This window comes from Petromyzon marinus, unplaced genomic scaffold (assembly GCF_048934315.1).
Source record: "Petromyzon marinus isolate PM22_M1 ecotype Great Lakes invasive population unplaced genomic scaffold, UKy_Petmar_22M1.pri1.0 PM_G_Scaffold_82, whole genome shotgun sequence".
Classification (NCBI taxonomy): Eukaryota; Metazoa; Chordata; class Hyperoartia; order Petromyzontiformes; family Petromyzontidae; genus Petromyzon; species Petromyzon marinus.
Window position 1 is genome coordinate 211,041 of NW_027423038.1, and position 21,159 is coordinate 232,199.

The 21,159-nt window shown below is 53.9% G+C and overlaps 1 protein-coding gene across 2 annotated transcripts; it reads right to left on the minus strand.

The window, feature by feature from the left end:
* Positions 1 to 1,806: 1,806 nt before the first annotated feature.
* On the minus strand, positions 1,807 to 21,153 carry LOC142921550 (N-myc proto-oncogene protein-like). Of its 2 annotated transcripts, none has more exons than XM_076062955.1 (4): positions 21,065 to 21,153; positions 17,229 to 17,344; positions 3,224 to 3,889; positions 1,807 to 2,831 (listed from the first exon to the last, which is right to left on the minus strand). In XM_076062955.1, the coding sequence occupies exons 3-4, from the start codon at positions 3,798 to 3,800 to the stop codon at positions 2,290 to 2,292; spliced, it is 1,119 nt and encodes a 372-aa protein (XP_075919070.1). In that variant the 5' UTR covers positions 3,801 to 3,889; positions 17,229 to 17,344; positions 21,065 to 21,153; the 3' UTR covers positions 1,807 to 2,289. The 2 variants fall into 2 exon arrangements, with proteins under 2 accessions (XP_075919070.1, XP_075919069.1); XM_076062954.1 differs by having other exon boundaries at positions 3,224 to 3,985.
* Positions 21,154 to 21,159: the final 6 nt, after the last annotated feature.

The window sequence follows — 21,159 nt, forward strand, 5'->3', positions numbered from 1 at the left end:
TGGAGGTCGAAAAAGATGGCAAACTACCCTTTTTGGATGTCTTAATTAAAAGGAGACATGATGGTTCAATGAGCCACTCTGTCTACAGGAAAGCTACCCATACAGATGCTTACTTGAAACCGGATTCCCACCACCATCCATCCCAGAAGAACTCCCTCATCAAGACTCTATACCATAGAGCCCAATGAATTTCCGACCAGGAACACATTACCAGTGAACTCAAGCACGTACACCAGGCTCTCAGGGCTAATGGCTACTCCGACTACACAATCCGCAAAGCCATCACTCCAGTCATCAAGAAGGATCCTCTTGTGGAGCCACTCAAAACCATCACCTTACCCTACATTGCAGGGGTCACTAAAAAGATCTCCAAAATCCTGAATAAACACAAGATCCAGGTCCGATTCAACACAGTACACAAAATCCGTGATTTAGTTCCATCTGTAAAAGATGCTCTTCCAGACATACAGTACCCGGGCGTTTACAAACTAAAGTGCCTCTGTGGTAGTAGCTACATTGGAGAAACCAAAAGACATATCTCGGACCGCATCCGCGAACATAAAGCAGACTTGAAACACGGTAGGACGAACTCCTCTGCCGTGGCAGATCACTGTTACAATTCAGTGGGCTCACATGACATTGACTTCTCCAAGACGGAGGTTCTTTGCAAACCAACCGGCTACCATGAGAGATTCATTCATGAGGCCATTCACATATACAAGCACAGAGACAATTTCAACCGAGAAGATGGATTCAGGCTTAGTAACCACTGGAAAGATGTGTTAAATCATTTCTGTTCTTAATTAATTGTATTTTTACGATGACCTTCAGACCGCAGCTCTTTCGCCAGCATTGCCTCTTAATACCTCTCACACCACGGTTAATGGTATGGTTTACAACATGGAGTATACTAGGGCCTCGCAGCTGTCTCTCTCCCCCTCCTCTGTTCCGACCATGGACGAACTCGTCCGTCTGAACGGGGCCCGTAGCTATCCGTGGTGCGGAAATTTGAGGGTAAGAATCCACCCATTTTTTCGCCATATAGCATTGTGATATATAACGACTTATTGTTGGTAGCTTAGCTGATTGTAGAATACAGAGTTTATTGATAACATGAAGGTAATTTATATTTTAGTTTTTATTGGTTCACTATATAGTACTGTGAATAGCTCAGATGTGTAGTCATTTCTGTGACCAGTCACTAGCAAATCACTCAGTTATTTCAATGCTAAATTCGCCTAGTTATTTCAATGCTAAATTCTCCTGTTTGATTTGTACTAAGTGCCTCGGTGAATGTGTATGCTCTGACTTCAACGTAGCTATTTCTGTAGCAGTTACAAGCGAATCACTCAGCTATTTCAATGCTAAATTCTATGCTAATTCCATTGTCAAGGGGTGCCTCTGCAGATGTGTATGCCTTACCTTAGCTATTTCAATGCTAAATTCTATGCTAATTTCTTTTAACAATGGGTGCCTCTGCGGATGTGTATGCTTTAACTTTTAACATAGCTATTTCTGTGACCAGTCACAAGCTAATCATTCAGCCATTTCAATGCTAAATTTTATGCTAATTCCTTTGTCAAGGCTCTTTGTTCCTCTCACACAGCTTAAAAGCCGTGATCTGAACGTGGCTCTCTCACTCCAGCGCTGTCCTACCAGACAGTCTCGCCCCCTTCACCTGATGAAGGCCGCTTGTGTTGTGGCCGAAACGTCGTGAGAATATTATTGTGTTATTTTATTTTATCAATTTACTATTTTATTCTCATTCTACGTGACTTTACCGAAAGAACCAAAGAAGATGAATCATTGCAGTCACGAAAGCTTTAAATCGAAATCATAAAAGGTTACTAAATATAACTTGTGCACTTATTGACATGTACAACTTTGTACAAAAAGTTACTCGTGCTAAATCTTACAAAACCCTGGGTAATTATATAGCAACTTTTTGGTGCCTACATTTTCCATGTTATATATGAAAATATATAACAAAAACAACGATTTTTTTTTTTAATAACAAACATGAATAACGCCATGAAACAGCATTAATGGCAGTCTTTGCAAAATTGAGGCATCATTTGTGCAGAAATGTCTATTGAGGTATAACAACCATTCCCATCAACTCAAACCTTGGCAGTCAAATATTCAAAGGCATCATGTTGCAAACGAGGTCACAGTGGATACAAAATCACGAAATAGCAAAGTGGCTAAACTGTGCTGGTTGCCAGAGGCTTTAGTCCAATATCAAAACAAAAGTTACCTTTGGTTTAAAGTCTTTAAACAAGACGCAAATCAAGACCGCTTGGCCTGTAAGTTCCTCGCGCTTTCCAGCCTCTTCAGTAGCTCCCGCTGTCGAATTTTCAGCTGCCGTTTCGTCTCCTCGAGTTGCTCCTCCTGACGCCGCAGGGTGCGCGAGTATTCCGTCGCTTTCTGCAGGATCTGCACCATGCCCGCCTTGTCGTTGTGCGCCAGCTCTGGGACGTGATCACGCAGCCACAGGAAGCCGTTCCTGATGTCGCGACGCCGCTGCCGCTCGAGGTGGTTGTGCGTGCGCCACCTGGCCCGGTACGACGGGGGCGGCACGGCGGCACCAGCGGGGCGCGGGTCGGGGCCGAAGCGTTTGGCGGCCGGGGGATTCTCCGGCGGGGGAGCGGCGTAGTTGTGGTGCTGGTGCACGAGCGGGATGTGGCCGCGCGATGCGTAGGCCGGGGCGGATCGCTGCTGCTGCTGCTGCTGGTTGTACTGGCGGACCGTGTTTGTGTTGTACACGGCGCGTACCGCCACGCTCTCCACGGTCACCACGTCAATCTCTCCATCTTCCTCGTCGTCGTTGTCTGCAGAAGGGAAACGTGTACACGTCAGCAACGCAACGTAGAAGAATTCAACATTATAAACCTAAACTTGCACAGGTGCACGACCTGTTGAAATGGTGCAAGGACACACGCAACATTCGTGTAAGTTAACTTGACAACTTTAAGTTTATATCCTTAGTTCTTTCGGTAAAGTCACGTTGAAGGGAAACAACAAAATAATAAAATATATATAAAACAATAAAAATTCTCACGACGTTTCGACCATAACACAAACGACCGTTTGACTTTACCGAAAGAACTAAGAATATGAATTACTGCAGTCACGAAAGCTTTAAATCAAAACTTTAAGTTTGTTGCAAACGAAGATGAACAAGCTAACACACGACCCAATAAAAAAACACAACACAAAGCACCGTGCAAGTCCGCAGGGTCCACCACGGCCGAGGTCGCCACGAGCGGGACGGAGCAGGGCCCCGCTCCGCCGACCCCCGCGCGGCCGCCCTCCCCGGGGCTCCCGCCGCCGGGACCCGGCTCCGGGGGCACGGCGCGGGAGGCCGCGGGCAGGCGCGCGGAGGGCAGAGACGCGCCGCCGGCGAGGCCCCCCAACTTCTCGGCGGCCGGCTTCTCGGTCGCCGACTTATCCGGCGTGGCTCCGGCCGAGTCCAAGCCGCTCCACATGCAGTCCCGCAGCACCACGGCTTCCGCGCCGTGGATGGGGTCCGAGAGGACGCCGGGGCCCTCGGCGTCGTCGTCGTCCGGCGAGCCGGCGGTGCCGCCGTGGCACGGGCCGCCCGAGGGCAGCAACGGCGTCGGGCGCGCCCAGTTCGGCGGCAGGGGCGGCGTGGGCAGGAGCTCGAACTTTTTCCAAATGTCCTCGCCGGGCGCCGTGGACTGGTTGAAGTCCCAGGCACAGCGGTCTTCGTCGTCGTCGTCGTAGAAGAAGAAGAAGGGCTGGCAGCGGTCGAAGTCGCGATCCCCGCCGGCAGCCATCGCGTGCGGGGCCGCGGCCGCACCCGGCGCCGAAGTTTATTGACAGCAGCAGCCCCGCGGTCGCCCTTCTGTGTCCACATGTGCCGCCACTACTTTCGTCACGCGACACGCCGGGGAGGGGGTTTGTATTACACCCTCCTTGTTGATGTGGCGCTTAAAAGTATTCAGCAGGGGGCCGGGCTCGCCTGTAAAGAAGCAACAAACAATAAAGAATGCAGCAGCGTCGTTAACAAAGCGAGCAAACATTTCACTCAATACGTCATCTCCATATATGTAAAAGGCAAAGTTGTGATTGTGTGTGTCTGTTCAAAATGTTTAGCGTACTTCCCCACATGCAACAAACTTGAAATTTGCCATGTGGGTACTTTCCAGACTGTACACCATGCAAACATTATAAAAATACACTTTATTTTTTTTTAGGGGAGCTCAATAATGCTTGTTTGTTTGCACGGCAAGTGAGCTGTGACGTCATATCTGTCACGTGACCCGCGCATGTGGAAGCTTAACGCATTGTAGCGTAGTGGTTAGCGCTACGCCGCGCTACGAACCCGGCGACTCGAGTTCGATTCCCGCTCACGGCCACCACCGGTGACGATTATTTGAACCGGTCCTGGGCCTCCGCTAGGTCGACTCAGCCTCAAACGAGTAATTGTTGTGGTGTGTGAACATCGCCACTGGGGAGACAAAGGCCGGCCGGGTGTGGTGAATCCAAGTCCCGGGCGAAGCCGGGTAGTAACAGCTACTAGTGCTGTTAATAATTCACATTTCAATTTCATTAAGTGGGTTTACAAAATAAACCACGTGCCTACGCGGTCGTGCCAGATTTTAGGAAAGTGAACAACAGTTCAAATTAATTCCAGCGTTTTACACAACTATTTTTTTTAAAAGGGGGTATTCGTTGAAAAGTCAAAAGTTGCCTCGATCGGAGGAGTGCAAGCGAGAAGGTCACAGATTGCCAAAAAATTCAGCGAGCCGCGTCTCGCACGCCGCAAATGCAGCGCAGCATTTAAAAATAAAGGACACAGTAGAGTTGGGAAACAGGGCCGCGAGAAATGGATTAATCTCACCACAACAACACTATCCTGTAATTGGCGGAGAGTTCAGTTTTTCAGTTTCATTTATATTGCTAGAGCCCTGTGAGCCATTCGGCTCTTGAATTCGGGTGCAACTTCGGTGCCACCGCCAGCGGAGCAACTCGGGCCGGCGCTACCCTCTCCTCGCACCCCCCCCCCGCCCCCCCCCCACGAACTTACGCACGCCCCACTAAACACCCGCATGCACCCCCGTAGGGTCGCGAGGAGGGATCGCCTGGTGCGATGGGTTTTCACCCGAGGACGCCCCCAGCAGGGACGTCCCGCGGTTTCCCCGGACCAGGAGATTGGCCGAGCCCCCCAGAACCGGATTACACGGTGGCCCCACCCCCTAAAAGGGGGCGTAGAGCTTTACAGGCCGGCCGCGATGAAGCACGCGCAGCACGGGGGACGGTGCCCCAAGGCGAGCACCCTGCGGCGGTGTAAACAGTGGGGTGGGAGGGAAAAGCCCCTAGGCATATAGGAGGATTTAAGAGAAAGGATTTGATTGGACGCGCGCAGGATGACATCATGTGAGCCGGGGACTAACGGGCTTTGAGGACATAAGGGGGGGGGGGGGGAAGGAGGGCGAATTGGGTTGACGCGTTGTGCATGAAGAGGGTGTAGGCGCAGCTTTCTTGTACCAAAAAACAAGCTACGCCTTAACTTGTCGGAGCAAAAGAGTCTGACGCGTGTTTGAGGTGTCTTGAATTAAACCGCTTCTTTATTTCTCAGTTGCACAAAAACGGGCGTTTTCTAAAGTTATATCATCGCCTGTTCACGTGCTGTATCATCCCTGTCGCACGGTCAAACGACTGTATCCACTCGCTCCCCACCGGCTCTTCCCGTAGCCCCCCGTTTATGCTGTGAAAACCGGAAGTGATGTCATGGGTTCAACCAACGGAGCGTCTAACCACAGGGGGGATTTCTACACAGTTGGGGATATTCCAAATCAAAATATAACCAGACACACCTGATGACGACCGTTTGCGTTATGGTCGAAACGTCGTGAGAATTTTTATTGTTTTATATATATATTTTGTTATTTTATTGTTTCCCTTCAACATGACTTTACCGAAAGAGCTAAGAATATGAATATAACCAGTCCGTCAACAAACGTGTGACGGACGTACATCAAATGTATATACGGAAACAATAATACACTCGCTTTCTGTCTCATGGCTCTTACAGAGGGGTAAAGAGCGGTGCGACAGCGATCGGGCGCACTGCTGTGTTGTGTGGGTGACTCCGATCAGTGTGGGTACGGCGCGCGCACTTACAAATAAATAATTAAATAGATAATTAATTGATTCTGAGCGCCTGCTGCTTGTTGACACAACGGCTTAGTACAATAATTAATTAATTTCAAACAGCTGCAAGCGGGCGAGTTAACAAAATTACGTCATCTGCGTGGGTAGGACGCGTGAGTGGGTGGGAGGGCTGTGGCTTTTACACCTGATGATGATTGCTGTGGCTTTCACACCTGATGATGATTGCTGTGGTTTTCACACCTGATGATGATTGCTGTGGTTTTCACACCTGATGATGATTGCTGTGGTTTTCACACCTGATGATGATTGCTGTGGTTTTCACACCTGATGATGATTGCTGTGGTTTTCACACCTGATGATGATGATTGCTTCTTTTGTTGCAGTCGAAACGTCGTGATTTAATTGTATTGTTTTATATTTTTATTATTTTATTGTTTCCCATCTACGTGGTGGTGACTTTACCGAAAGAACAAAGAATATGAATCCCTGCAGTCACGAAAGCTTGTCATTATTATTCTTAGCTCTTTCCGTAAAGTCACGTTGAAGGGAAACAATAAAATAATAAAATATATATATAAAACAATAAAAAATTGTTTCCCTTCAACGTGACTTCACCGAAAGAGCTAAAAATATGCATTACTGCAGTCACGAAAGCTTTAAATCAGTAAAAATGTGTTGTTATTATTATATTTTGGTACTGGCAAAGGAGGTCTAATGATGGTCACTGCATCTTACGCGCTTCTGCGGCGGTCTGCAACACCCTTCCGATATTAGGAAGCAACTGGAGCTATATTCACTTTTTAAATCTAGATTGAAAACTTTATTTGGCTAGAACCGCTTTGTGTGCCGTGTTAGTTTGTTGTTGTCCTTGCCCGCCCGCTGCCCACACCTCCGATGAGCACGGTTGGCTACGTACGGTGCGAAAGTAGCAGCAGCGATCCGCCCCGGCCTACACATCGCGTGGCCACATCCCACCCGTGCACCAGCAGCACCACCAGCACCACCACCAGCAGCAGCACCACCAGCACCAGCACCAGCACGACCAACAGCAGCAGCAGCAGCACCAGCAGCAGCAGCACCACCACCAGCACCACCACCAGCACCACCACCACCAGCACCACCAGCAGCAGCAGCAGCAGCACCACCACCAGCAGCAGCAGCACCACCAGCAGCAGCAGCAGCACCACCAGCAGCAGCAGCAGCAGCACCACCAGCAGCAGCAGCAGCACCACCACCAGCAGCACCACCACCAGCACCAGCAGCACCACCACCAGCACCACCAGCAGCAGCACCAGCAGCAGCAACAGCAGCAGCACCACCACCAGCACCAGCAGCACCACCACCAGCACCACCACCACCAGCACCACCAGCACCACCACCAGCAGCAACAGCAGCACCAGCAGCACCACCACCAGCAGCACCAGCAGCAGCACAACTACGCCGCTCCCTCGCCAGAGAATCCCCCGGCTGCCAAACGCCTCCGCCCCGACGTGCACACCGCTGGTGCCCCCACGCCGCCCCCGTCGGCACGCGGGGCCCTCACGCAGAGCCGGGGCGGTGTTGGTTGGGCCACCTCGTGCCAAGTCAACGGGGTGCCGCAGCCCTCGGAGCTCCGACTCGGGGAGTAACCACCACCATTACCACCACAATTACCATCACCACCATTACCACCACAATCACCACCATCACCATTACCACCATTACCACCACAATCACCATCACCACCACAATCACCATCACCACTACCATCACCACCATCACCACCATTACCACCACCACCACCTCCATCACCACCATTACCACCATTACCACCACAATCACCATCACCACCACAATCACCATCACCACTACCATCACCACCATCACCACCATTACCACCACCTCCATCACCACCATTACCACCATTACCACCACCACCTCCATCACCACCACCTCCATCACCACCACCATCACCATTACCATCACCACCACCATTACCACCACAATCAGCATCACCATTACCATCACCACCATCACCACCACCACCACCACCATTACCACCACAATCACCATCACCACAATCACCATCACTACCACAATCACCATCACAATCACCACCACCATTACCACCACAATCACCATCACCATTACCACCACAATCACCATCACCACCACCATCACCACCATTACCACCACTATCACCTCCACAATCACCATCACCACCACAATCACCAGCACCACCATTACCACCACAATCACCATCACCACCACAATCACCACCACCACCATTACCACCACAATCACCATCACCACCATCTCCACCACCTCCTCAATCTCCACCACCACCACCATCACCACCACCATTACCACCACAATCACCATCACCACCACCATCACCACCACCATCACCACCACCACCATTACCACCACAATCACCACCACCACCATCATCACCACCACCATCACCACCATCACCATTACCACCACCATCACCACCACCACCACCATCACCACCATTACCACCACTATCACTACCATCACCACCACCATCACCACCTCCATCACCACCACCTCCATCACCACCACCATCACCACCACCACCACCATCACCACCACCATCACTACCACAATCACCATCACCACCACCACCATTACCACCACAATCACCACCACCATCACCACCACCTCCTCCATCACCACCATCACCACCACCGTTACCACCACAATTACCATCACCACCACAATCACCATCACCACCACCATCACCACCACCATCACCACCACCACCACCATTACCACCACAATCACCACCACCACCATCACCACCACCACCATCACCACCACCACCACCATTACCACCACAATCACCATCACTACCACAATCACCATCACCACCACCACCATTACCACCACAATCACCATCACAACCACCTCCTCCAACTCCACCACCACCACCATTACCACCACGATCACCATCACCACCACCATCACCACCACCATCACCACCACCATTACCACCACAATCACCACCACCACCATCATCACCACCACCACCATCACCACCATCACCATTACCACCACAATCACCATCACCACCACAATCACCATCACCACCACCATCACCATCACCACCACCACCATTACCACCACAATCACCACCACAATCACCATCACCACCACCATCACCATTACCACCACAATCACCATCACCACCACCACCATCACCACCATTACCACCACTATCACCACCACCACCACCACCACCATCACCACCACCATCACCACCACCTCCATCACCACCACCTCCATCACCACCACCATCACCACCACCACCATCACTACCACAATCACCATCACCACCACCACCATTACCACCACAATCACCACCACCACCATCACCACCACCTCCTCCATCACCACCACCACCATCACCACCACCATTACCACCACAATCACCATCACCACCACAATCACCATCACCACCACCATCACCACCACCATCACCACCACCACCATTACCACCACAATCACCACCACCACCATCACCACCACCACCATCACCACCATCACCATGACCACCACAATCACCATTACCACCACAATCACCATCACAATCACCACCACCATCACCACCACCACAATCACCACCACCACCATCACCACCACCACCATCACCACCATCACCATTACCACCACAATCACCATCACCACCATCACCACCACCACCACCACCATTACCACCACAATCACCACCACCATCACCACCACCACCATCACCACCATCACCATTACCACCACAATCACCATCACCACCACCATCACCACCATTACCACCACCTCCATCACCACCACCACCATCACCACCACCATCACCACCACCTCCATCACCACCACCTCCATCACCACCACCATCGCCACCATCACCACCACCACCATCACCACCTCCATCACCACCATCACCACCACCATCACCACCACCATCACCACCACCATCACCACCACCACCATTACCACCACAATCACCACCACCATCACCACCACCATCACCACCATCACCATTACCACCACAATCACCATCACCAGCACCATCACCACCATTACCACCACTATCACCATCACCACCACCACCATCACCACCACCATCACCACCACCATCACCACCACCACCAAAATCACCACCACCATCACCACCACCATCACTACCACAATCACCATCACCACCACCACCACCACCATTACCACCACAATCACCACCACCACCATCACCACCACCTCCTCCATCACCACCACCACCATCACCACCACCATTACCACCACAATCACCATCACCACCACAATCACCATCACCACCACCATCACCACCACCACCATTACCACCACAATCACCACCACCACCACCACCATCACCACCACCATCACCACCATCACCATGACCACCACAATCACCATTACCACCACAATCACCATCACCATCACCACCACCATCACCACCACCACAATCACCACCACCACCATCACCACCACCACCACCATCACCACCATCACCATTACCACCACAATCACCATCACCACCATCACCACCACCACCACCATTACCACCACAATCACCACCACCATCACCACCACCATCACCACCATCACCATTACCACCACAATCACCATCACCACCACCACCATCACCACCATTACCACCACCTCCATCACCACCACCACCATCACCACCACCATCACCACCACCTCCATCACCACCACCTCCATCACCACCACCATCACCACCATCACCACCAACACCATCACCACCTCCATCACCACCACCACCATCACCACCACCATCACCACCACCATCACCACCACCACCATTACCACCACAATCACCACCACCATCACCACCACCATCACCATTACCACCACAATCACCAGCACCATCACCACCATTACCACCACTATCACCATCACCACCACCACCATCACCACCACCATCACCACCACCATCACCACCACCACCAAAATCACCACCACCATCACCACCACTTCCATCACCACCATCACCACCACCTCCATCACCACCACCACCATCACCACCACCATCACCACCACCTCTATCACCACCACCATCACCACCACCACCATCACCACCACCACCACCTCCATCACCACCACCATCACCACCATCACCACCACCATCACAACTACCATCACCATCACCACCATCACCACCACCATCACCACCACCATCACCACTACCATCACCACCATCACCACAACCTCCATCACCACCACCATCACCACCTCCACCACCACCTCCATCACCACCACCTCCATCACCACCACCATCACCACCACCATCACCACCACCATCACCACTACCATCACCATCACCACCACCATCACCACCACCACAACCTCCATCACCACCACCATCACCACCTCCACCACCACCTCCATCACGACCACCTTCATCATCACCACCTCCATCACCACCATCACCACCACCACCATGACCACCACCATCACCACTACCATCACCATCACCACCACCATCACCACCATCACCACCACCATCACCACCACCATCACCACTACCATCACCATCACCACCACCATCACCACCACCACAACCTCCACCACCACCTCCATCACCACCACCTCCATCACCACCACCTCCATCACCACCATCACCACCAGCACCATCACCACCACCACCACGATCACCACCACCATCACCACCACCGTCACCACCACCACCATCACCACCTCCACCACCACCTCCATCACCACCACCTCCATCACCATCACCACCATCACCACCACCATCACCACCACCACCATCACCACCATCACCATTACCACCACAATCACCATCACCACCACCATCACCACCATTCACCACCTCCATCACCACCACCACCATCACCACCACCATCACCACCACCTCCATCACCACCACCTCCATCACCACCACCATCGCCACCATCACCACCACCACCATCACCACCTCCATCACCACCATCACCACCACCATCACCACCACCATCACCACCACCATCACCACCACCACCATTACCACCACAATCACCACCACCATCACCACCACCATCACCACCATCACCATTACCACCACAATCACCATCACCAGCACCATCACCACCATTACCACCACTATCACCATCACCACCACCACCATCACCACCACCATCACCACCACCATCACCACCACCACCAAAATCACCACCACCATCACCACCACCATCACTACCACCACCACCATCACCACCACCATCACCACCACCTCCATCACCACCACCTCCATCACCACCACCATCGCCACCACCACCACAACCTCCACCACCACCTCCATCACCACCACCTCCATCACCACCACCTCCATCACCACCATCACCACCAGCACCATCACCACCACCACCACGATCACCACCACCATCACCACCACCGTCACCACCACCACCATCACCACCTCCACCACCACCTCCATCACCACCACCTCCATCACCATCACCACCATCACCACCACCATCACCACCACCACCATCACCACCATCACCATTACCACCACAATCACCATCACCACCACCATCACCACCATTACCACCACCTCCATCACCACCACCACCATCACCACCACCATCACCACCACCTCCATCACCACCACCTCCATCACCACCACCATCGCCACCATCACCACCACCACCATCACCACCTCCATCACCACCATCACCACCACCATCACCACCACCATCACCACCACCATCACCACCACCACCATTACCACCACAATCACCACCACCATCACCACCACCATCACCACCATCACCATTACCACCACAATCACCATCACCAGCACCATCACCACCATTACCACCACTATCACCATCACCACCACCACCATCACCACCACCATCACCACCACCATCACCACCACCACCAAAATCACCACCACCATCACCACCACCATCACTACCACCACCACCATCACCACCACCATCACCACCACCTCCATCACCACCACCTCCATCACCACCACCATCGCCACCATCACCACCACCACCATCACCACCTCCATCACCACCATCACCACCACCATCACCACCACCATCACCACCACCATCACCACCTCCATCACCACCACCACCATCACCACCACCATCACCACCACCATCACCACCACCACCATTACCACCACAATCACCACCACCATCACCACCACCATCACCATTACCACCACAATCACCAGCACCATCACCACCATTACCACCACTATCACCATCACCACCACCACCATCACCACCACCATCACCACCACCATCACCACCACCACCAAAATCACCACCACCATCACCACCACTTCCATCACCACCATCACCACCACCTCCATCACCACCACCACCATCACCACCACCATCACCACCACCTCTATCACCACCACCATCACCACCACCACCATCACCACCACCACCACCTCCATCACCACCACCATCACCACCATCACCACCACCATCACAACTACCATCACCATCACCACCATCACCACCACCATCACCACCACCATCACCACTACCATCACCACCATCACCACAACCTCCATCACCACCACCATCACCACCTCCACCACCACCTCCATCACCACCACCTCCATCACCACCACCATCACCACCACCATCACCACCACCATCACCACTACCATCACCATCACCACCACCATCACCACCACCACAACCTCCATCACCACCACCATCACCACCTCCACCACCACCTCCATCACGACCACCTTCATCATCACCACCTCCATCACCACCATCACCACCACCACCATGACCACCACCATCACCACTACCATCACCATCACCACCACCATCACCACCATCACCACCACCATCACCACCACCATCACCACTACCATCACCATCACCACCACCATCACCACCACCACAACCTCCACCACCACCTCCATCACCACCACCTCCATCACCACCACCTCCATCACCACCATCACCACCAGCACCATCACCACCACCACCACGATCACCACCACCATCACCACCACCGTCACCACCACCACCATCACCACCTCCACCACCACCTCCATCACCACCACCTCCATCACCATCACCACCATCACCACCACCATCACCACCACCACCATCACCACCATCACCATTACCACCACAATCACCATCACCACCACCATCACCACCATTACCACCACCTCCATCACCACCACCACCATCACCACCACCATCACCACCACCTCCATCACCACCACCTCCATCACCACCACCATCGCCACCATCACCACCACCACCATCACCACCTCCATCACCATCATCACCACCACCATCACCACCACCATCACCACCACCATCACCACCACCACCATTACCACCACAATCACCACCACCATCACCACCACCATCACCACCATCACCATTACCACCACAATCACCATCACCAGCACCATCACCACCATTACCACCACTATCACCATCACCACCACCACCATCACCACCACCATCACCACCACCATCACCACCACCACCAAAATCACCACCACCATCACCACCACCATCACTACCACAATCACCATCACCACCACCACCACCATTACCACCACAATCACCACCACCACCATCACCACCACCTCCTCCATCACCACCACCACCATCACCACCACCATTACCACCACAATCACCATCACCACCACAATCACCATCACCACCACCATCACCACCACCACCATTACCACCACAATCACCACCACCACCACCACCATCACCACCACCATCACCACCATCACCATGACCACCACAATCACCATTACCACCACAATCACCATCACCATCACCACCACCATCACCACCACCACAATCACCACCACCACCATCACCACCACCACCACCATCACCACCATCACCATTACCACCACAATCACCATCACCACCATCACCATCACCACCACCACCATTACCACCACAATCACCACCACCATCACCACCACCATCACCACCATCACCATTACCACCACAATCACCATCACCACCACCACCACCATCACCACCATTACCACCACCTCCATCACCACCACCACCATCACCACCACCATCACCACCACCTCCATCACCACCACCTCCATCACCACCACCATCACCACCATCACCACCAACACCATCACCACCTCCATCACCACCACCACCATCACCACCACCATCACCACCACCATCACCACCACCACCATTACCACCACAATCACCACCACCATCACCACCACCATCACCACCATCACCATTACCACCACAATCACCAGCACCATCACCACCATTACCACCACTATCACCATCACCACCACCACCATCACCACCACCATCACCACCACCATCACCACCACCACCAAAATCACCACCACCACCACTTCCATCACCACCATCACCACCACCTCCATCACCACCACCACCATCACCACCACCATCACCACCACCTCTATCACCACCACCATCACCACCACCACCATCACCACCACCACCACCTCCATCACCACCACCATCACCACCATCACCACCACCATCACAACTACCATCACCATCACCACCATCACCACCACCATCACCACCACCATCACCACTACCATCACCACCATCACCACAACCTCCATCACCACCACCATCACCACCTCCACCACCACCTCCATCACCACCACCTCCATCACCACCACCATCACCACCACCATCACCACCACCATCACCACTACCATCACCATCACCACCACCATCACCACCACCACAACCTCCATCACCACCACCATCACCACCTCCACCACCACCTCCATCACGACCACCTTCATCATCACCACCTCCATCACCACCATCACCACCACCACCATGACCACCACCATCACCACTACCATCACCATCACCACCACCATCACCACCATCACCACCACCATCACCACCACCATCACCACTACCATCACCATCACCACCACCATCACCACCACCACAACCTCCACCACCACCTCCATCACCACCACCTCCATCACCACCACCTCCATCACCACCATCACCACCAGCACCATCACCACCACCACCACGATCACCACCACCATCACCACCACCGTCACCACCACCACCATCACCACCTCCACCACCACCTCCATCACCACCACCTCCATCACCATCACCACCATCACCACCACCATCACCACCACCATCACCACTACCATCACCATCACCACCACCATCACCACTACCATCACCATCACCACCACCATCACCACCACCACAACCTCCATCACCACCACCATCACCACCTCCACCACCACCTCCATCACCACCACCTTCATCACCACCACCTCCATCACCACCATCACCACCACCACCATGACCACCACCATCACCACTACCATCACCATCACCACCACCATCACCACCATCACCACCACCATCACCACCACCATCACCACTACCATCACCATCACCACAACCATCACCACCACCACAACCTCCACCACCACCTCCATCACCACATCCTCCATCACCACCACCTCCATCACCACCATCACCACCACCACCATCACCACCACCATCACCACCACGATCACCACCACCATCACCACCACCGTCACCACCACTACCATCACCACCACCATCACCACCACCTCCATCACCACCACTATCACCACCACCATCACCACCACCATCACCACCACCTCCATCACCACCACCATCACCACCACCGCCATCACCACCACCTGCATCACCATCATCACCACCACCATCACCACCACCTCCATCACCACCACCCCCATCACCACCACCACCTCCATCACCACCACCATCACCACCACCACCACCATCACCACCACCACCATCACCATTACCACCACAATCACCATCACCACCACCACCATCACCACCATTACCACCACTATCACCATCACGACCACCACCATCACCACCACCATCACCACCACCATCACCACCACCATCACCACCACCACCATGACCACCACCATCACCACCACCATCATCACCACCACCACCATCACCACTATCATCACCACCATCACCACCACCATCACCACCACCATCACCACTGACCTGAGTGTTCCTGCGTGACTTCTGCATGACCTTGAGTCTCTGGTGGAGGTCGTAGACATCACTGGATCCCACGGACTTCCCCTTCGCTTCCAGACGGCAAACTCTCCCACTTTCTCCTGCAACATCATCAACATCATCATTGTCGTCAACATCGTCAACATCTTCAACATCAACATTGTCAACATCATCAGTCGTCAACATCGTCAACATCATCATTGTCGTCAACATCGTCAACATCTTCAACATCAACATTGTCAACATCATCAACATCATCATTGTCGTCAACATCGTCAACATCTTCAACATCAACATTGTCAACATCATCAACATCATCATTGTCGTCAACATCGTCAACATCTTCAACATCAACATTGTCAACATCATCATTGAGATTGACACGGGGAGACAGAGAGAGACACGGTGAGACAGAGAAAGACACGGTGAGACACAGAGAGAGACACGGTGAGACAGAGAGACACACTGGGAGACAGAGAGAGACACGGTGAGACAGAGAGAGACACGGAGAGACAGAGAGAGACACGGTGAGACAGAGAGAGAGACACGGGGAGACAGAGAGAGACACGGGGAGATGGAGAGAGACACGGGGAGACAGAGAGAGACACGGGGAGACAGAGAGAGACACGGGGAGATGGAGAGAGACACGGGGAGACAGAGAGAGACACGGGGAGACGGAGAGAGACACGGTGAGACAGAGTGAGACACGGGGAGACAAAGAGAGACACGGGGAGACAGAGAGAGACACGGGGAGACGGAGAGAGACACGGGGAGACAGAGAGAGACACGGTGAGACAGGGAGAGACAGGGAGACAGAGAGAGACACGGTGAGACAGAGAGAGACACGGGGAGACAGAGAGAGACATGGGGAGACAGAGAGAGACACGGGGAGACAGAGAGAGACACGGGGAGACAGAGAGAGACACGGGGAGACAGAGAGAGACACGGGGAGACAGAGAGAGACACGGGGAGACGGAGAGAGACATGGTGAGACAGAGAGAGACACGGGGTGACAGAGAGAGACACGGGGAGATGGAGAGAGACACGGTGAGACTGAGAGAGACACGGGGAGACAGAGAGAGACACGGTGAGACACAGAGAGAGACACGAGGAGACAGAGACACGGGGAAACAGAGAGAGCCATGGTGAGACACAGAGAGAGACACGGGGAGACAGAGAGAGACACGGGGAGACAGAGAGAGACACGGGGAGACAGAGACACGGGGAGACAGAGAGAGACACGGGGAGACAGAGACACGGGGAGAGAGACACGTGGAGAGAGACATGGGGAGACACGGGGAGAGACACGGGGAGAGAGACACGTGGAGAGAGACACGGGAAGAAGACACGTGGAGAGAGACATGGGGAGACGGAGAGAGACACTGTGAGAGAGACACGGGGAGAGACACGGAGAGACACGGAGAGACACGTGGAGAGACACATGGAGAGAGAGATAGGGAGACACGTGGAGAGAGACACGTGCAGAGACACGGGGAGAGAGACACGGGGAGAGAGAGAGACACGGGGAGAGAGACACGTAGAGAGAGACACGTGGAGACACGTGGAGAGAGACAGGGAGAGACACGTGGAGAGAGACACGGAGAGAGAGGCACGTGGAGAGAGACACGGGGAGAGAGACACGTGGAGAGAGAGACATGGGGAGAGAGACACGTGGAGAGACACGGAGAGAGAGAGACACGTGGAGAGAGACACGTGGAGACACGGAGAGAGAGACACGTGGAGAGAGACACGGGGAGAGAGACACGTGGAGAGAGACACGTGGAGAGAGACACGGGGAGAGAGACACGTGGAGAGAGAGACACGTGGAGAGAGACACGGGGAGAGAGACACGTGGAGAGAGACACGTAGAGACACGGGGAGAGAGAGACACGTGGAGAGAGACACGTGGAGAGAGACACGTGGAGAGAGACACGTGGAGAGAGACACGTGGAGAGAGACACGTCGAGAGAGACACGTGGAGAGAGACACGGTGAGAGAGACACGGTGAGAGAGACACGTGGAGAGAGACACGTGGAGACACGGGGAGAGAGACACGTGGAGAGAGACACGTTGAGAGAGACACGGGGAGAGAGACACGGAGAGAGAAAGAGACACGGGGAGAGAGAGACACGGGGAGAGAGAGACACGTGGAGAGAGACACGGAGAGAGAGACACGTGGAAAGAGACACGTGGAGAGAGAGACACGTGGAAAGAGAGACACGTGGAGAGAGACACGGGGAGAGAGACACGTGGAGAGAGACACGTGGAGACACGGGGAGAGAGAGACACGTGGAGAGAGACACGGGGAGAGAGACACGTGGAGAGACACGGGGAGAGACACGTGGAGAGAGACACGTGGAGAGAGACACGTGGAGAGAGACACGTGGAAACACGGGGAGAGAGACACGGGGAGAGAGACACGTGGAGAGAGACACGTGGAGAGAGACACGGGGAGAGAGACACTTGGACAGAGACACGTGGAGAGAGACACGTGGAGAGAGACACGGGGAGAGAGACACGGGGAGAGAGACACGTGGAGAGAGACACGTGGAGAGAGACACGTGGAGACACGGGGAGAGAGACACGTGGAGACACGGGGAGAGAGACACGTGGAGAGAGACACGTGGAGACACGGGGAGAGAGACACCTGGAGAGAGACACGGAGAGACACGTGGAGAGAGACACGGGGAGAGAGACACGGGGAGAGACACGTGGAGAGAGACACGGGGAGAAAGAGACACGGGGAGAGAGAGACACGTGGAGAGAGACACGTGGGGAGAGACACGGAGAGAGAGACACGTGGAGAGAGACACATGGAGAGAGAGACACGTGGAGAGAGACACGTGGAGAGAGAGACACGTGGAGAGAGACACGTGGAGAGAGACACGGGGAGAGAGACACGGGGAGAGAGACACGTGGAGAGAGACACATGGAGAGACACGTGGAGAGAGACACGTGGAGAGAGACACGTGGAGAGAGACACTGGGAGAGAGACACGTGGAGAGAGACACGTGGAGACACGGGGAGAGAGACACGTGGAGACACGGGGAGAGAGACACGTGGAGAGACACACGTGGAGAGAGACATGGGGAGAGAGAGACACGGGGAGAGAGAGACACGGGAAGAGAGACACGTGGAGACACGGGGAGAGAGACACGTGGAGAGAGACACGGAGAGAGAGACACGTGGAGAGAGACACGTGAAGAGAGACATGTAGAGACACGGGGAGAGAGACACGTGGAGAGAGACACGTGGAGAGAGACACGTGGAGAGAGAGACACGTGGAGAGAGACACGTGGAGACACGGGGAGAGAGAGAGACACGTGGAGAGAGACACGGGGAGAGAGACACGTGGAGAGAGACACGGGGAGAGACACGTGGAGAGAGACACGTGGAGAGAGAGACACGTGGAGAGACACGTGGAGAGAAACACGTGAAGACACGGGGAGAGAGACACGTGGAGACACGGGGAGAGAGACACGTGGAGAGAGACACGTGGAGAGAGACACGGGGAGAGAGAGAGACACGGGGAGAGAGAGACACGGGGAAAGAGACACGTGGAGAGAGACACGTGGAGAGAGACACGTGGAGAGAGACACGTGGAGAGAGAGACACGTGGAGAGACACACGTGGAGAGAGAGAGACACGTGGAGAGAGACACGTGGAGAGAGACACGTGGAGAGAGAGACACGTGGAGAGAGAGACACGTGGAGAGACACACGTGGAGAGAGACACGTGGAGTGAGACACAGGGATGTTTGTACTTCAGGTGTACCGCACACACTGTACGCACTGTAAGTGCACGTCACAAACTGTACGTACCGCAAGCACAGTGCACACTGTACATGTTGTTGCGACTGCACTGTACACGCCGTGCTTGCTGCTGAGGAGCAGACAGCGATCCCAGCGAAGCGAAA